Here is an 18,298-nt window from a genome sequence, read left to right as displayed (position 1 = left end):
AATACACCACTGTCAAATACGCAGTTAAAAAACATTAACTTAAGACTAGTATGTTTAATGCATTGTATAAACTAATTTAATTTTTCTACTGACACGCCCCCCAGTGGCACAGCGGTAGGCCCGGCAGGGCCAGGTGGATAAGGCACTCGAATCGTAATCCGAGGGTCGCGGGTTCAAATCCCCGTTACACCAAACATGCTCGCCCTATAAGCCGTGGGGGCATTATAATATTACGGTCAATCCCATTATTCGCTGGTAAAAATAGCCCAAGAGTTGGCGGTGGGTTGTGATGACTAGCTGCCTTCCCTCTAGTCTTACACTTCTAAATTAGGGACGGCTAGTGCAGATAGCCCTGGAGTAGCTTTGCGCGAAATTAAAAAAATATATATTCTTCAGAATTATAGAAATTTAATGACATTCTTGACCAATGAGTAAAAACAGTAGAAATAACAAACTTAAAAAATTGGAGGTTCCGAGATAATTGACAGCATGTTCCCTGAATTGATTACTTGTGTGGATATACGTCTATATGTAAAATAATAAGTCACATATATTGTAGGTGGTACACTAGAGAAAATATTTATATATATAACTAAAATAAATTTACGTTGCTGTTAAAGTAAATACTATTAATTAAAATAATTGTTAATAGACAATTAAAATCAGCTCTACAAAACAATAATTAACTTAATGAAAATAAACATTAAAAAGGTTTTGGTTTTGTTCGTTTTGAATTTCGCCTCGAGTTACACGAGCGCTATCTGTGCTAGCCGTCCATAATTAAGCAGTATAAGACTAGAGGGAAGACAGCTAGTCATCATCACTCACCGCCAACTCTTGGGCTACCCTTTTATCAACGAATAGGAGGATTAAGCGTCATATTATAACGCCCCCGCGGCTGAAAGGGCGAGCATATTTGGTGGGACCGGGATTCGAACCGGGTCTCTCGGATAAAGAGTCGAGCGCCCCTAAACACCTGGTCATGTCGGGCCTGAATATAAATCTAATGATCTTTCATTATATGGATCGCTGGTTAGGTCAAATTTTAAATATTGTGTTCAGGGTTCTGAAGAGGCCTATTAATGAAACACCGGAACGGAAAGTTTGGCATGCAATAACGAGTTAAGATCCTTGGAAAAGAAAAGAATGTAATTTAGGTTTTATTAGGGTTAAAGGAAGTGATCATTTCTCTTACATATATTTGATTTTTATGCCAAATTGTAAAAGTAATCGAAGTAGGAGAAACAAATATATGTACATTTTGATAGGGTAAAGGTCATATTGATATAACTTAGCTTCATTTGTTTGTAACAGGGTGGTTGGCCTTTGGAAAGAGTTGCCTTCAGATATTGTGTAGACAGCTGATTTAATAGAGTTTAAGGGATAAAAAAGCAAATGCTATGAGGCTTTGAGTGGTTTATTTTTATTTTTAGAACTTAATTTCGTGGATAGGATTGCCTAGATGGTCCCTTGTTGTCCTTAAATTATTTTATTATGTAGGTTTAGAATGAAGTATTCATAGGTAGGTGTAGTTTGAAATAAAACAAACAGAATTATGTGAGAAGAGTTTGGCATCTTACTTAAATAATTAAATCATTTTAGTACATCTGTTTGGTTACGATGAATCTTAATTACGTTTAATATCAAAACCTGCAAAAAAGAAACTCTAGGAAACTAACAAATCACGTTGTTGTTGTCTAAATTATGAATAAACAAAACGTTCACAAATAAAAACATGATTATTCTTTGTTTACTTCACTTTAATCATGATACTGACTGCAGTTTGAATAGCGTATTTGAAAAGAAGTGTCCAAAGGTCATTTGGATTATTATATTTTTTAAATTTCGGATTACCTGATTGGATGAAAGCTATTTTTGTGTAATGTATAAATAAAAAAAAAGTAATTGAATTTGAGTAATGGTTAACTCTTAGTATGGTAACTAACTCATTACTAAGAGGTTAACTCTTCCAAATATGTTAACAAACTTATTACTAAGAGGTTAATTCTTCCTAATATGGTAACAAACTTATTACTAAGAGGTTAACTATTCCTAGTATGGTAACAAACTCATTACTAAGAGGTTAATTCTTCCTAATATGGTAACACACTCATTACTAAAAGGTTAACTCTTCCTAGTATGGTAACAAACTCATTACTAAAAGGTTAACTATTTCTAGCATGGTAACAAACTCATTACCAAGAGATTAACTTCTTCGCTTTATTTTTATACACATAACAAAAAACAAAAAGACACTAATTTGTATTAAACTATGATACATGAAAGTACTAAGAATTGAAAAGCTGGATACCATCAGTTTCCATGGAAGTGTTCTGAGAGAGACATTCATGTACCACTGCCAGTTAAATGGTTAACACTCCTATGAAAGTGGCCTAATAGGCCCCAGAGCAACTTGAAAGGTTATTAATATTAGGCTAATATTAATAACCTTTCAAGTTGCTCTTGATTTGATTCATTTGATTTCATTTCATTAAATGAAATGGCAATTTCATTTAAATACAAATTTATTAGCCTAATATTAATAACCTTTCAAGTTGCTCTGGGGCCTATTAGGCCCCACTTTTCGTAGGAGTGTTAATGCACAAACACGATACGTTTAACAGCTATTTTGTATCAGCTTCAGAATATACTTCCTTACATAACACAAATGTTTCAACACGTTTTACAGTAAATAAATTAATTTGTGTTTCATAAAGATACATTTTATGTCTCCGTTAGAAATATAAAGAGCGTCTGATGTCTTCCTTATGTTCAATTGGTGTATGGTCTTGAAACACTAGAACTTTTACACTGAAAAAACATTTGTTTTTCTTTTCAATTTGTAAAAAAAACAACAAAATATTGCGTAGTGACGTCATATGTCTCTCTCGTGTAGATGTCGTTTTAATTTACTGAATTATTTCGTAAGACGCAAAATTTGGCTAGAAATATGCTGAGCCAACGTCTGTGGGAAAGCAACGAATACCCTACATACGTTGCATTTATTGTATACAAGAAACCCGAACTCACAGCAGCTCTGTTTTGTATTCTCCAGAGCAGTGTAACGTTTCCATGACGACTCTCCCATTCGAAAACGTTCTTAATTGTAAGGCAAGGCGTATATTCGAGTTTTGATATTCAGTGTAACCTGCCAGCTAAATCAAGCTTGCATTTACGACACACAAGATCGCCGTAAATATGTGTTATTCGTGGCCGGTGTCAGTAAGTTGGCAGCTCACTAGCATCAGTTATAACGGAACCGTCCTGATGAATCGCAAACAAATGTCTATCTTTTTATTTTCTGGTACAATAAGAAATGTTTACATAAGTCTAAATAACCAGATGTAACGATAGACTATTGCTAATGTAACCATTGGCAATAGTGGCATGTTCGTGGACTTATAATGTATAATGTTAGAAACTGAGTTTCGACATCCATTATGGGTACAGACAGCACTGATCATTCATTATCTAGCTTTACGCTTAACTGCAAAGAAACATTTATATTTTATCAGTCATAGACTACTAGGAAACCTTTTTATAACTGATTAACAGTAGTCTAACTTTAGGTTGAAGTTTCATTGTTACATATGAAAAGCATTAGGCACGAAAAACTCCCATATAGCTTTAATTAAAACTGTATATGTTTCCAAAATGCTCTTTCTTTGTAACATAACTAAATAAGAGTAATTTGGTTAATGACTTCATAACACCTGTTGTTTTACGTGGTCTTACAGAAGAGATACTGACATGCCTGGCTTCTTGGAAAGAAGGATCAACCCGCTACCTGGTGGCAAAAATGGAACACAAAGGAACAAAAACAGATGACGATAAGTTTCGCTGTTTCGTAAGTATACTCAATGTTTACTCCTAATAGAGAAATTTGTTAAAACAAATATTACTGGTCTTTATTCTTCTTAATAGTAAAATGAGCTCAAAATAGAAAAGTTTTATTTAGTGTTGGTAATCTACTTAATAATTCGGAAAAATATGTTGGATGAAAGAGAACCAGCTTAACAAATACGAAAAATACATTCTAAATGCTTTATTATTTACTGAATATAGAAATAGGTTAGATGAAAGAGAACCAGTTTCACAAATACAATATATATAATCTGAATGTTCTATAATTTATTGAATGTAGAAATATGTTAGGTGAAAAGAGTACCAGCTAAGCAAATTCAATATAGATTTTCTCAATGTTTTATTATTTACTTAATGTACAAATATGTTAGATGAAAGAGAACCAGCTTAGATGAAAGAGAACCAGCTTAGCATATACAATATATACATTCTGAATGTTCTATTGTTTACTAAATGTAGAAATATGTTAGATAAAGGGGTACCATCTTAACAAATACAATATATACATTCTAAATGTTCTATTATTTACTGATAGTAGAAATATGTTAGATGAAAGAGAACCAGCTTAACAAATACGATATGTACATTCTGAATGTTCTATTGTTTATGAATGTAGTAATATGTTACATGAAAGAGTACCAGTTTAATAAATACGATAGATACATACTGATTGTTCAATTATTTACTGAATGTAGAAATACGTAAGTTAAAGAAAACCAACTTAACAAATACGATGTATATATTCTGAATGTTCGGTTATTTAATGAATGTAGAAATATGTATATGAAAGAGTACCAGCTTAATCAATACGATATTCACGTTTTGAATGTTCTATAATATACTGATTGTAGAAATATGTCACATGAAAGAGTACGAGCTTAACTAATACTATATATACATTCTGAATGTTCTGTTATTTACTCAATGTAATAATATGTTGGATTCAAGAGTACAAGCTTAAGAAACACAATATATACATTCTGAACGTTCTATAATTTACTAAATGTGAGAAATATGTTACATGAAAGAGTTCCAGTTTAATAAATACGATATATACATTCTGAATGTTCTATTATTTACTAAATGAAGAAAGATGTTGAATGAAAGAGTACAAACTTAACAAATACAATACATACATTCTAAATGTTCCATTGTTTACTGAATGTAGAAATACGTCGCATGAAAGAGTAAGAGTTTAAAATACGATATATACATTCTGAATGTTCTATTACTTTTTGAATGTAGAAATATGTTGGATGAAAGAGTACCAACTTATCAAATACGATATATACATTCTGAATGTTCTATTATTTACTAAGTGTAGAAATATGTTGGATGAAAGAGTACCAACTTATCAAATACGATATATACATTCTGAATGTTCTATTATTTACTAAGTGTAGAAATATGTTGGATGAAAGAGTACCAACTTATCAAATACGATATATACATTCTGAATGTTCTATTATTTACTAAGTGTAGAAATATGTTGGATGAAAGAGTACAAACTTAACAAATAGAATACATACATTCTAAATGTTCCATTGTTTACTGAATGTAGAAATACGTCGCATGAAAGAGTAAGAGATTAACAAATACGATATATACATTCTGAATGTTCTATTACTTTCTGAATGTAGAAATATGTTGGATGAAAGAGTACCAACTTATCAAATACGATATACACATTCTGAATATTCTTTTATTTACTAAATGTCGTAATATGTTAGATGAAAGAGCACCAGCGTAAGAAATACTATATAAACATTCTGAATGTTTTATTATTTACTGAGTGTAGAAATATGTTGGATGAAAGAGTACCAGTTTAACAAATACGATATATTCATTTCCATTTTCTGTTATTTATGGAATGTAGAAATACGTTAAATGAAAGAGAACCAGCTTAACAAATACGATGTATAAATCCTGAATGTTCTATTGTTTACTGAATGTAGAAATGCGTCAGATAAAAAGAGGATCAGCTTAAGAAATACGACATATAGATTCTAAATTTTCTATAATTTACTAAATGTAGGATTATGTTTGATGAAAGAGTACCAGATTAACAAATACGATATGTACATTCTGAATGTTCTATTATTTTTTAATGCACAAATATGTTAGATAAAAGAGAACCAGCATAGCAAATACGATGTTAACATTCTGAATGTTCTATTATTTACTGAATGGAGAAAGTTGTTAGATGAAAGAGTACCAGCCTTAAAAGGATGATATATACATTTTGAATGTTCTGTTACGTACTGAATGTAGAAATATGTTAAATGAAAGAGAACTACCTAACAAATACAATATATATATTCTGAATGTTCTGTTATTTACTGAGTGTAGAAATATGTTAGATGAATGAGAACCACCTTTTATTCACTCAATATAATAATATGTTGGATTCAAGAGTACCAGCTTTTAACAAATATAATCTTTACATTTTGAATGTTCTATTGTTTACTGAATGTAGAATTATGTTGAATGAAAGAGTACCAGCTTAAGAAATACAATATATACATTCTGAATGTTCTGTTATTTACTGAAGGTAAATATATGTTAGATGAAAGAATACCATCTTAACAAATACCATATATACATTCTGAATGTTTTATTATTTGCGAAATATCTGTTTGTATCAACTCTTTAAATTTTTACATTCCTTGTTATCGTTTACGATTCTTATTACAGCATATGTTATAGGTTGTTTGATGTGACACCTTACATTCTATATCGTTCATACTTGAATTCTTTATTATTCTAGATTTTGATATATAAATAAATCTATGAATAACTTTTTTCATTCTATGTTTATTAAACAATCCCTTAAAACTTACTTTTAATTTTGGTTTCATATGTTTTAATTTCATAACTTTTATAATTCTAGCTTTTTACTTCATCCTTGTGTATTTTGCGACATTGTCTTAACACAATTCCGAGACAGAGTCTATAAACATTTTACGACGAATAAAAATGTTTTAGCATTGCTCTCTTCCGTAAAATGTCACTATTGGGAACAATAGTTTCTTCTCATCTGCCATAACAATGTTTAACAAAACAGCTCCATTGCTTTGTCCATTTCTCCACGCGAAAAAAAATAATTTAAAGTTGAAATCATTTGTTATATCTCAACGCTTGTCTCCATGTAAACCAGTTGATTTTTTCAGTCGCGACTTTTCAAACAGTCCCAGTTTTTGCCACCACTCTTTAACAGTTCTATTCATACGCTGAATTTATGGGTTTTTGTATCGATTTGATGCTGATTGTTTTTAAGTTATAATACCATCTTTCTGCCTGAGTGTTGTTATTGGACATTCCTACATCTTATTTGACTTTAAACTCTCAGTTTCAGTACAACACTCTAACCTTGTTTGACCCCAACCTTCAATTTACGTTTTTTTTACGTATTATGTGAATTAAGAAATTGTACTCGTTTGTTTGTTTTTTACTGCTAGACTCGTTTTTATTTCCCTTTTAGACCTTTTGACAATTACGAATTTTTGCAAGTATTTTCTTGATCAGTTGAATTCAATTCAAACAAATTTAAAACAAATGTTTATTTTTGAATTTCGCGCAAAGCTACACGAGGACTATCTGCGCTAGCCGTCCCTAATTTAGCAGTGTAAGATTAGAGAAAAGGCAACTAGTCATTACCACCCACCGCCAACACTTGGGCTTCTCTTTTGACAACGAATATTGGGATTGACTGTCACATTATAACGCCCCCACCGTTGAAAGGACGAGCATGTTTGGTGAGAAGGGGAGGCGAAAGCTTTAACCCACCGTGCCATGCTGAGCGTAATTTAAACCAAATGTGGACTCATTTTCAATGTATCAAGTCCAGTAAATCTACACATCTACCGATATCTGATGATTATATGCCGTTATAATATTTATAAGAATAACGATTGTTTTTAGTGTCCTTATAAAGACTCGGAAAGTGAGACGTCATTTTTCATCTCCATTTTTGGAAGTTTCTTGAAGTTAAACTACTCTATTTTTGGTTGTTGTTGTTTCTAATGTTCTGCTAAAATGTCTTCGAGTAGCTGACCTGGAACTGTATATACTGTTTTACATGTAACTAGTTTCTCACAGTTTTTAAGTCGAATAAATAATATATTTAATATAAAAATAAATACCTTCGCTTGTGGATAATATAGATTTTTCCTCATACATGTATGTAACAAATTACTACCCTGGGGTTTTTCGTTATTTCAAGAACTTGTTATTTTTCCCGGTTAGAACAAACAAATATATTTTAAAAATTATAGTTATATGTTGAAGTGTTAAACTCTCTGACTAGCGAAGGTTGAAAGAAACTATACAAAACTGCACCTTAACTGTTTGTGTTTTAAATCCTTTCAGATAATACATTACAAATTTGAGGCCACTTTCAAGTCTGAGAACGTGCACTTCTCGGAAGTTTGGTTGCATTTATTTTTAATAAAATTGCTACAACTTTGGTATTTTCTTCATCTCTTATCATACGAAACATCCGAATGCGAAACTGTTTTTACAAAGCTTTCATTCGCACAGTTTATGGCTTATCCGATTTTGTTTACGACATGGATATTGTCTTAGAACAGTATAAAATACTTAAAAACACTCTTTGTAATCGTGCCGCTTTGGATTGCTAAATGTAACTTTTTCGAAAACGTGTCACAAATTTTGTTTATGGAATAGAAAACTGAACCAGTCAAAACTGACTTATCTTCTTTATTTGTGCCAATAAAAAATATTGTCGGTATTTGTAGTTATCACACTGTTTTTACCTGTTTAATACGAGGGGGACATTCCTAACACCTGTTACTGATTTTTTTAAATTGATACCTTGTTTCATTCATGGATTACACATTCTGGAATATTGCTACGTATTATAAAGCTGAAGAAACAAAACGTTTAACCACGTGCATCATTAAGCCTTAAATACGTTATGGTGTTTAACTACTAAAAACTGTTGTACTAATACTTGAGGTAAAATTGTTTAAACAGCAAATTAATTTTAGCCATGATATTTATAATTTTGTCCCTTGAGACTTAATTTCAGAACATTGCAGATCTGTCTATCTTTTGTCTTCCACCAGTCATTTGCCCAAGAGGCCTTTCGTTAAATACCAGAACTCGCCTGCTGTGATGGACTGTGAGAGGCAAAAGTTTTTCTGAAACACTAATTATATATGCTGTATAAAAGCTGATATTTAACAGTTTAAGTGCCGAAAGCTGATGAAAAAAAATTAAAAAGCCTGAAGTGTTAAAATGTGTGATAAAAATCATATAAATTCCAAAGGATTTATTCTACATTTAGTCATTTATTCTCAAATAAAACTGGCGAACTCTCTTGTTGAATGATACTGATATTGCATAAGTCTGTTTGATTATCATTGTATGTATCTGATACTGATGTTGTATAAGTCTGTTTGATTATCATTGTATGTATCTGATACTGACGTTGTATAAGTCTGTTTGATTATCATGGTATTATCTGATACTGATGTTGTATAAGTCTGTTTGATTATCATTGTATGTATCTGATACTGATGTTGTATAAGTCTGTTTGATTATCATTGTATGTATCTGATACTGATGCTGTATAAAACTGTTTGATTATCATTGTATGTATCTGATACTGATGTTGTATAAGTCTGTTTGATTATCATTGTGTGTATCTGATACTGATGTTGTATAAGTCTGTTTGATTATCATGGTATTATCTGATACTGATGTTGTATAAAACTGTTTGATTATCATTGTATGTATCTGATACTGATGTTCTATAAGTCTGTTTGATTATCATTGTATGTATCTGATACTGATGTTGTATAAGTCTGTTTGATTATCACTGTGTGTATCTGATATTGCTTTCCTCAACATTATAGCTATATAATATTGGTATGATCTATGATACTGATTTGTCAGTATCGTAGTTATATGATATTAATGTTATCTAAGTTACTTTTTGGTCAGTGTTATAGATGTAATTATGGTATGTGTTTGTTAATATATATATGTCTTGCAACGAAATATAATTATTCTATATGTTACTTAATATACACATTTCTCTTGCTTTGGAATACAGTTATTTTCTTTGTTAGTTAATGTATGTTATAGAATGTCATTAATGTCGGTGTTACATAATACACATTTCTCTCTTGTTATAGAATGTCATTGATGTCGGTGTTAGTTAATACACATATCTCTATTGTTATAGAATGTCATCTGAGTCGGTGTTACTTAATACACATATCTCTATTGTTATAGAATGTCATCTGAGTCGGTGTTACTTAATACACATATCTCTCTTGTTATAGAATGTCATTAATGTCGATGTTACTTAATACACATATCTCTCTTGTTATAGAATGTCATTAATGTCGGTGTTACTTAATACACATATCTCTATGGTTATAAAATGTCATTAATGTCGGTGTTAGTTAATACACATATCTCTATTGTTATAGAATGTCATTAATGTCGGTGCTACTTAATGCACATATCTCTTGTTATAGAATGTCATTAATGTCGGTGTTACTTAATACACATATCTCTCTTGTTATAGAATGTCATTAATGTCGATGTTACTTAATACACATATCTCTCTTGTTATAGAATGTCATTAATGTCGGTGTTACTTAATACACATATCTCTATGGTTATAAAATGTCATTAATGTCGGTGTTAGTTAATACGCATATCTCTATTGTTATAGAATGTCATTAATGTCGGTGTTAGTTAATACACATATCTCTATTGTTATAGAATGTCATTAATGTCGGTGTTACTTAATACACATATCTCTCTTGTTATAGAATGTCATTAATGTCGGTGTTACTTAATACACATATCTCTATGGTTATAAAATGTCATTAATGTCGGTGTTAGTTAATACACATATCTCTATTGTTATAGAATGTCATTAATGTCGGTGTTACTTAATACACATATCTCTCTTGTTATAAAATGTCATTAATGTCGGTGTTAGTTAATGCACATATCTCTTGTTATAGAATGTCATTAATGTCGGTGTTACTTAATACACATATCTCTCTTGTTATAGAATGTCATTAATGTCGGTGTTACTTAATACACATATCTCTATGGTTATAAAATGTCATTAATGTCGGTGTTAGTTAATACACATATCTCTATTGTTATAGAATGTCATTAATGTCGGTGTTACTTGATACACATATCTCTCTTGTTATAAAATGTCATTAATGTCGGTGTTACTTAATACACATATCTCTATTGTTATAGAATGTCATCTGAGTCGGTGTTACTTAATACACATATCTCTATTGTTATAGAATGTCATTAATGTCGGTGTTACTTAATACACATATCTCTCTTGTTATAGAATGTCATTAATGTCGGTGTTAGTTAATACACATATCTCTCTTGTTATAGAATGTCATTAATGTCGGTGTTAGTTAATACACATATCTCTATTGTTATAGAATGTCATTAATGTCGGTGTTACTTAATGCACATATCTCTCTTGTTATAGAATGTCATTAATGTCGGTGTTAGTTAATACACATATCTCTCTTGTTATAGAATGTCATTAATGTCGGTGTTACTTAATACACATATCTCTCTTGTTATAGAATGTCATTAATGTCGGTGTTACTTAATACACATATCTCTATTGTTATAGAATGTCATTAATGTCGGTGTTACTTAATACACATATCTCTCTTGTTATAAAATGTCATTAATGTCGGTGTTACTTAATACACATATCTCTATTGTTATAGAATGTCATCTGAGTCGGTGTTACTTAATACACATATCTCTATTGTTATAGAATGTCATTAATGTCGGTGTTACTTAATACACATATCTCTCTTGTTATAGAATGTCATTAATGTCGGTGTTAGTTAATACACATATCTCTATTGTTATAGAATGTCATTAATGTCGGTGTTACTTAATGCACATATCTCTCTTGTTATAGAATGTCATTAATGTCGGTGTTAGTTAATACACATATCTCTATTGTTATAGAATGTCATTAATGTCGATGTTACTTAATAAACATATCTCTCTTGTTATAGAATGTCGTTAATGTCGGTGTTACTTAATACACATATCTCTATTGTTATAGAATGTCATCTGTGTCGCTGTTACTTAATACACATATCTCTCTTGTTATAGAATGTCATTAATGTCGGTGTTACTTAATACAGATATCTCTATTGTTATAGAATGTCATTAATGTCGGTGTTACTTAATACACATATCTCTCTTGTTATAGAATGTCATTAATGTCGGTGTTACTTAATACACATATCTCTCTTGTTATAGAATGTCATTAATGTCGGTGTTACTTAATACACATATCTCTATTGTTATAGAATGTCATCTGTGTCGGTATTACTTAATACACATATCTCTATTGTTATAGAATGTCATCTGTGTCGGTATTACTTAATACACATATCTCTTGTTATAGAATGTCATTAATGTCGGTGTTAGTTGACTTTTACTTCTTTTTTGGAATGTCATTATTTTCTTTACCTATAAAAATCTATGAGTGTTTAAGAAATAGCCTTAAACACTGTATGTTTCACATTTAGTCAGTCAGTATTTATTGGTCATCCCTTTGCTTTCTTCCAATGACAAATACTGAAACGAAGAAGCTGTGTATCTCGAGATAAGTCAGAAAGGTCGAAACGTCGATTTTGCGTTTCTCTGTGTTTGTCGTTGTTAATAAATATTGTTAATAAATATAGTTTCTTTTAGTGTAGATCTAACTCTGTCCATAGTTTCCAAATACAATTACAATAAAATCACTGTGGATCTCTATTGTTTATGTAATATTTTTGCTGTTATCGTTGTCTGCCTCGTCGTGTAATAAGAACATTCTCTCTGTGATGTAGACATGCAGCTAACTAACAAGTTTTCACACTTGTTCTGTTTTTGTTATCATAGGTATACGACAGATTGCAAGATGATTCTGGCTTTCGAATAGCTCAATCTGGAGACGCCACGTGTGACGGGTTGTTTTCAGCTGTTGAAGGATCTCGTACGATGAAACTTAATAGAGGTAATATTAGAATACGCATATGATTTCTTAGTTTAAAAGTGTAGAAGAACAGACCTGTAGCTGTTGAATGAAGTTGTGTTTTAACTTTATTATTCTGCTAAGACAATGTTCCCAACTTTGTTATCCCGCTAAGACTGCATTTGTTGGCGGAAAGTGAAAAACAGGATATTAGTATTAAAACTTAGTTTTTACATTTTCTTTTCGTTCATTAGTCATTAGTTTAATTTGGAGTCTCGTAACCTTTATTTCTCTGGGTGATTTTTGTGAATCAGTTCCTCATTCTCACGTGAGATGCCACTTTCCAAACTGGATATCTGCCGCAGAACGCTGGAGGACATTGGACACCTTGTTGACTTACGTCTTCAGTGATCCAAATACATCCTTCCACATATATAACAGTATCAGCGAAGATTTAATGACACGAGCTGTTTGCAAGAGTGTCGATCACGTGACTGATGATTCTACACGACTTGTCGTACAGTCTACATCTGGTTGGTAAGTTTTGTTTAGGACTTGATGCCTTACAAGTTAAAGGATGTTTCTTATAATTGTCTTGTTTATTATAAACGTGCGCCTTCGTACGTCCTTCAAATTTCTGTTTGTCTAACTACATATCTCTTGGATCGTCCACCTGTCTTTCTGTAAATGTTTACTAATCTGACTACTTGTATCTTTCTACACCCATCTACCTTCTTCTATGTTTCTGCTTATCTGACTACGTTTTTCTCTGATTGTCCATCTGACCACCTTTGTTTTCTTCTAAATTGTGGTTTATCTGACGAGATATAATTGTTCCTAGCGACAGTCTTGTCTCCATTTGTACTGTATGTGTACAGTCATGACACTAATTTTTAATTGTCTAATATAAACAATCTCACAAGTCACAAACCATGAAAACAAATTATTTCGTCTTTCTTCGGTCTTGGCCTGGTATGGCCAAGCGTGTTAAGGCGTGCGATTCGTAATCCGAGGGTCGCGGGTTCGCATCCCCGTCGCGCCAAACATGCTCGCCCTTTCAGCCGTGAGCGCATTATATATGTGACGGTCAATCCCACTATTCGTTGGTAAAAGAGTAGCCCAAGAGTTGGCGGTGGGTGGTGATGTCTAGCTGCCTTCCCTCCAGTCTTACACTGCTAAATTAGGGACGGTAAGCACAGATAGCCCTCGAGAAGCTTTGTGTGAAATTCAAAAAACAAACAAACAAACATTCTTCGGTCTTTCCTGTGATATACTGGTCAAAGTTCAATTTACTATGTTAGATAAACGTTAAGGAAAAGTTGTTTTGTTTTTCCAAATTAATCTGATTTAAAATATGAGAGAACGAACTGGGACGTACACTCCAACATTACTTAGTCTAAGCCTTGCTGTGCGACGAGAAAGTAGATTTAATTCGCTTTCCCTAGAGATTTAGGGTCTTAAAGAGGCTTATAGACTTTTAACACTAATTCTCTTAAATTTTCCCGGTTTTAATTAAGCACGTCACAATATTTAGTTATTAGCCAATGGAGAAGCTCCAGTCAGAAAAAAAAAATGCTTTCGATTGTCTCTATTTCCTTGCACGTTGACAGAACCAAGTTTTCCAAGTTTGTATTATTCCTATACTAAATGCAAGACATATCTTTTGATAAGAGACAAAAATAACTTGAACATGGATCCAGCTTCTAGTATGTCATTATCTTATAATCACATTATTAATAACCATATAAATAGAAGATGTCAATAAGTGCTTTATAGATGTAGTTGAGAAAAGGAACCAAGAAACAGAACACCTACTTTCATTTTCTAAAGGCCCCTGCATGGCCAGGTGGTTAAGGCACTCGACTCGTAATCTGAGGGTTGCGTGTTCGAATCCCCGTCACAGCAAACATGCTCGCCCTTTCAGCTGTGGGAACGTTATAATGTAATGGTCAATCCCACTATTCGTTGGTAAAAGAGTAGCCCAAGAGTTGGCGGTGGGTGGTGATTACTACCTGCCTTCCCTCTAGTCTTACACTGCTAAATTAGGGACAACTAGGGCAGATAGCCCTCGTGTAGCTCTGCGCGACATTCAAAACAAACCAAACCAATCATTTTTTAACCGTGAGGTAATAACTGCCTGGGCTTTACGTTAGCAAAGACAGTTGTTTGATTTCTTTAATTAATGTTTTAACTTTCTTTTTAACAAATATTCAATCTGTTGTAAGATTTGTAGTTACTTATTGAACAAGAAAACAATAACCGTGTTTTTCCTTAGTCACAATATACAGTTCAAGGAAAGGTGTATTTGGAAATTTATTCAGCACGAAAATGTGTTTTTAACTTCATTACTTTTTTGCAGGATTGGCAAAACTTAGTGTAATATGTAATATGAAGTTTATGCTGCATCTGTGTGTTAGTTACGTCTTAAACAAAGTCAAGGTGCATTAACATGTGTATTTGGATGTGGTGTTTATCAAACTACGAGTACACTAACATATGTATTTTTATGTGGTATTTAGCTTAACTGAAACTGCCTTAATATGTGTGTTTTTATGTGGTATTTAGCTTAACTGAAACTGCCTTAATATGTGTGTTTTTATGGGGTATTTAGCTCAACTGAAAATTCCTTAACGTGTTTATTTCTTATGTAATATTTAATACAACTGAAACTGTTTTAGCATGTGTATTTCTTATGTGGTTTTTAGCTCAAGTGAAACTGCCTTAACATGTGTGTTTCTTATGTTGTTATTTAACACAACTGAAACTGCCTTAACATGTGTATTTCTTATGTGGTATTTAGCTCAACTGAAACTGCCTTAGCATGTGTATTTCTTGTGTGGTATTTAATACAACTAAAACTGCCTTAACATGTGTATTTCTTATGTGGTATTTAGCTCAACTGAAACTGCCTTAGCATGTGTATTTCTTGTATGGTATTTAATACAACTAAAACTGCATTAACATGTGTATTTCTTACGTGGTTATTTAATACAACTGGATGTGCTATTAATATGCGTATTTATCACAACATAAATTGTTTTAATATGTGTATTTGTTATACATTAACTTAATTACTGACTGCAACTTGGAGTGTGACATTTGATGCTAGCTTAGCTATTACGAGTTTGAATATTGTTCTAGGTTAATCGAAGCTTACGTTAAATATTCACTACAAAGACGAGCTGTCTTTAAAACGTTCAGAACATGCATGTTTTGTCAAGGTGTGTTGGAGTTCGTGATCTTACCAGTATTAACATATCTTATTGAACACCTGTGGCGACTATGAACATTAATTATCAGCTTATTCCCAACGTTTACTGTGGCAAAGTTTATGGCATTAATTTTGTTAAGTGTATGGAAGATTGTATGTATTTATAGGGTTAACGTATTGAAGAAGAGATGCACACGTCACACGAGCGCCATTTTAAACAGTGGCAAATTAATTTTGCCTAAATCAAATAACAGCGAGAACCGTCGTGTCTTATCTGTGGATGATTAAATCTCTTCTTAGCAAGAAGCTGACTTCACTGTATTTCGTTGTTTCGTCATACAATAAATACAAATTTCTACAAAGGACTCGCGTGTGTGAAAGAAAAAAAAATATTTATTTTATTTATAGATACGTATTTAGAATTTTCAAATTCACAACTTTCACTACCCGTAGATTACATAATATTTGACAGCCTGATTTAGCGACAGTTATTTCGTTTTTATCTTCCTTAGTACTTGCTGGGTTCAAGAGTATTCCATTCCCCCTGAGAACGAGAGTTTTATCAAGTGTTGGTTCTCTTCTTTATCCTCTCGCAGCATAAAGTAGTGAATGTACAGAGCTGTTATTTGAATTGCATGGTTGTATACTGTAGTTTTTCGATTTAACTTTACAACGTCATACTTTCGGGATATTATCCACTTCACCTTGTAATTAGTTTCAACTTTTTTTTATAATTTCAGCTCACACGGGTTTGTTTGTATGGAATTTTATCGTCGCACACGGCAGATTCTAGAAATTCAAAGCGGTAAGAAATTTGATATTTGTAGAATATTAACAGTTTAGGTAACTTTCGTATCATACGTGGCGAGTTTTTTCATTCTTCCAAGAGAGCTCAAAATTGGTGGTTATTTTAAAACTACACAAAAACCCGTGTACTATTTAATAAATAATTAATGTTTCTAAATGTATTTCTACTTTTCAACTTCAGATTTAGTGTAGATAGTTTCTCGCAACAACGTTTCGTACAAGTATTGGCGAAAATTTTCAACACTCGAAGTGTCTTTCAGTGTAAGTGTAATGTATAACATAAGTGCACTCGGTGTAAGTATAATGTTTAGGGATTTCTGGTTGGAAACTACAGGGTCGGATTAGCCCTAAATTAAATACGTATATCTGCAACTCATGGCGACAGTATGTATTTCATGTTTGTTTACTTTTGCGTAAGAAATTTAATATATCTACACTCAATATATTTTATTTGAAAAAACCAAAAAGACACATGTATGATATAAGCATATCGTTAAACAAATTGGTATCAATAACTGATGCTGTTTATCATTGGAGTGCAAGAGAAGGTTCTGGAAAATCGATTCACAGAACGTGTTTACCGTAATTGCTTTAGTCTTCCAAGCACGCTTTTTTGCCTATCGATCAGCCATTTATCTCTCTGTCCCATTAACGTACCGAACTACTTTTCTACGAAAATACGCCCATACATCAAGAATACAGATTGAAATAAGTCGTTTCAGGAACACGAAACAAAAAACAAAACCAAAACTAAAACGATTTAATATCCTAGAACATCGGGGGAAAAAAGTACATATTTGCCTCGTAAAAGTTTTAGAAAATATTTAATCTACTAAAATCTCATTTTTTAGTTATTGTTGTATCAATACGCTTTTAACTAAGTACCAGAAATTAAATTATAAAACTCAGAAAACTTAATAGCAGAACCTAATATTAATCTACATATAGTAAGTTTCATAGAATTAGTAATTTTTTTCATTATGAACTATAACCCTCAGTAATTAATATTATATTGTACTAAGTAATACCGAGATAGTTTTCTAGTTTTAAACAATACGTATACAGTTTGTGTTAATTATTTCATTTAATTCTAGAACATACGATTGCTGAAATCACGCGTAGTTACATTCAGTAACAAGAACTGTTTGTGTTGCTTATTTCTATAATACGGTTCTCATTGGTCCTTAAACACTATAACTATTAGATCAAAGAAGAAAGACACTTACTAGCTACACTATAACCAGCATGTTAATACAGAAAGATACTTACTAGCTCACTAAAACTGTCAAATTATTACAAAAGACACCAAGTAGCTATACTAAAACCATCAGGTTAATACAGACAGACACTTAATAGCTACACTGAACCAACAAGTAAGTAAGAAATTACACTTATTACCTACATTAAAC

General features: G+C 32.0%; 1 protein-coding gene across 4 annotated transcripts in view; it reads left to right on the top strand.

Annotated features, from left to right (window-relative positions):
* Positions 1–3,082: 3,082 nt before the first annotated feature.
* LOC143246814 (uncharacterized) overlaps positions 3,083–18,298 on the top strand; it is a 68,571-nt gene continuing 53,355 nt past the window's right edge. Inside the window, exons 1-5 of one of the 4 annotated variants that reach the window (XM_076493987.1) lie at positions 3,083–3,222; positions 3,738–3,847; positions 12,799–12,913; positions 13,186–13,408; positions 16,823–16,887. In XM_076493987.1, coding sequence (XP_076350102.1) covers positions 3,800–3,847; positions 12,799–12,913; positions 13,186–13,408; positions 16,823–16,887 — 451 coding nt within the window. In that variant the 5' untranslated portion in view covers positions 3,083–3,222; positions 3,738–3,799. Of the gene's footprint in view, positions 3,305–3,413; positions 3,445–3,737; positions 3,848–12,798; positions 12,914–13,185; positions 13,409–16,822; positions 16,888–18,298 lie in introns of those variants that run through there. The other 3 variants (XM_076493984.1, XM_076493983.1, XM_076493986.1) reach the window with 3 other exon arrangements.

The sequence above is a fragment of the Tachypleus tridentatus genome, chromosome 3 (genome assembly GCF_004210375.1).
Source record: "Tachypleus tridentatus isolate NWPU-2018 chromosome 3, ASM421037v1, whole genome shotgun sequence".
Lineage (NCBI taxonomy): Eukaryota > Metazoa > Arthropoda > Merostomata > Xiphosura > Limulidae > Tachypleus > Tachypleus tridentatus.
The sequence above is the reverse complement of the archived record's forward strand: the minus strand, read 5'-3'. Positions and strand labels throughout refer to the sequence as shown.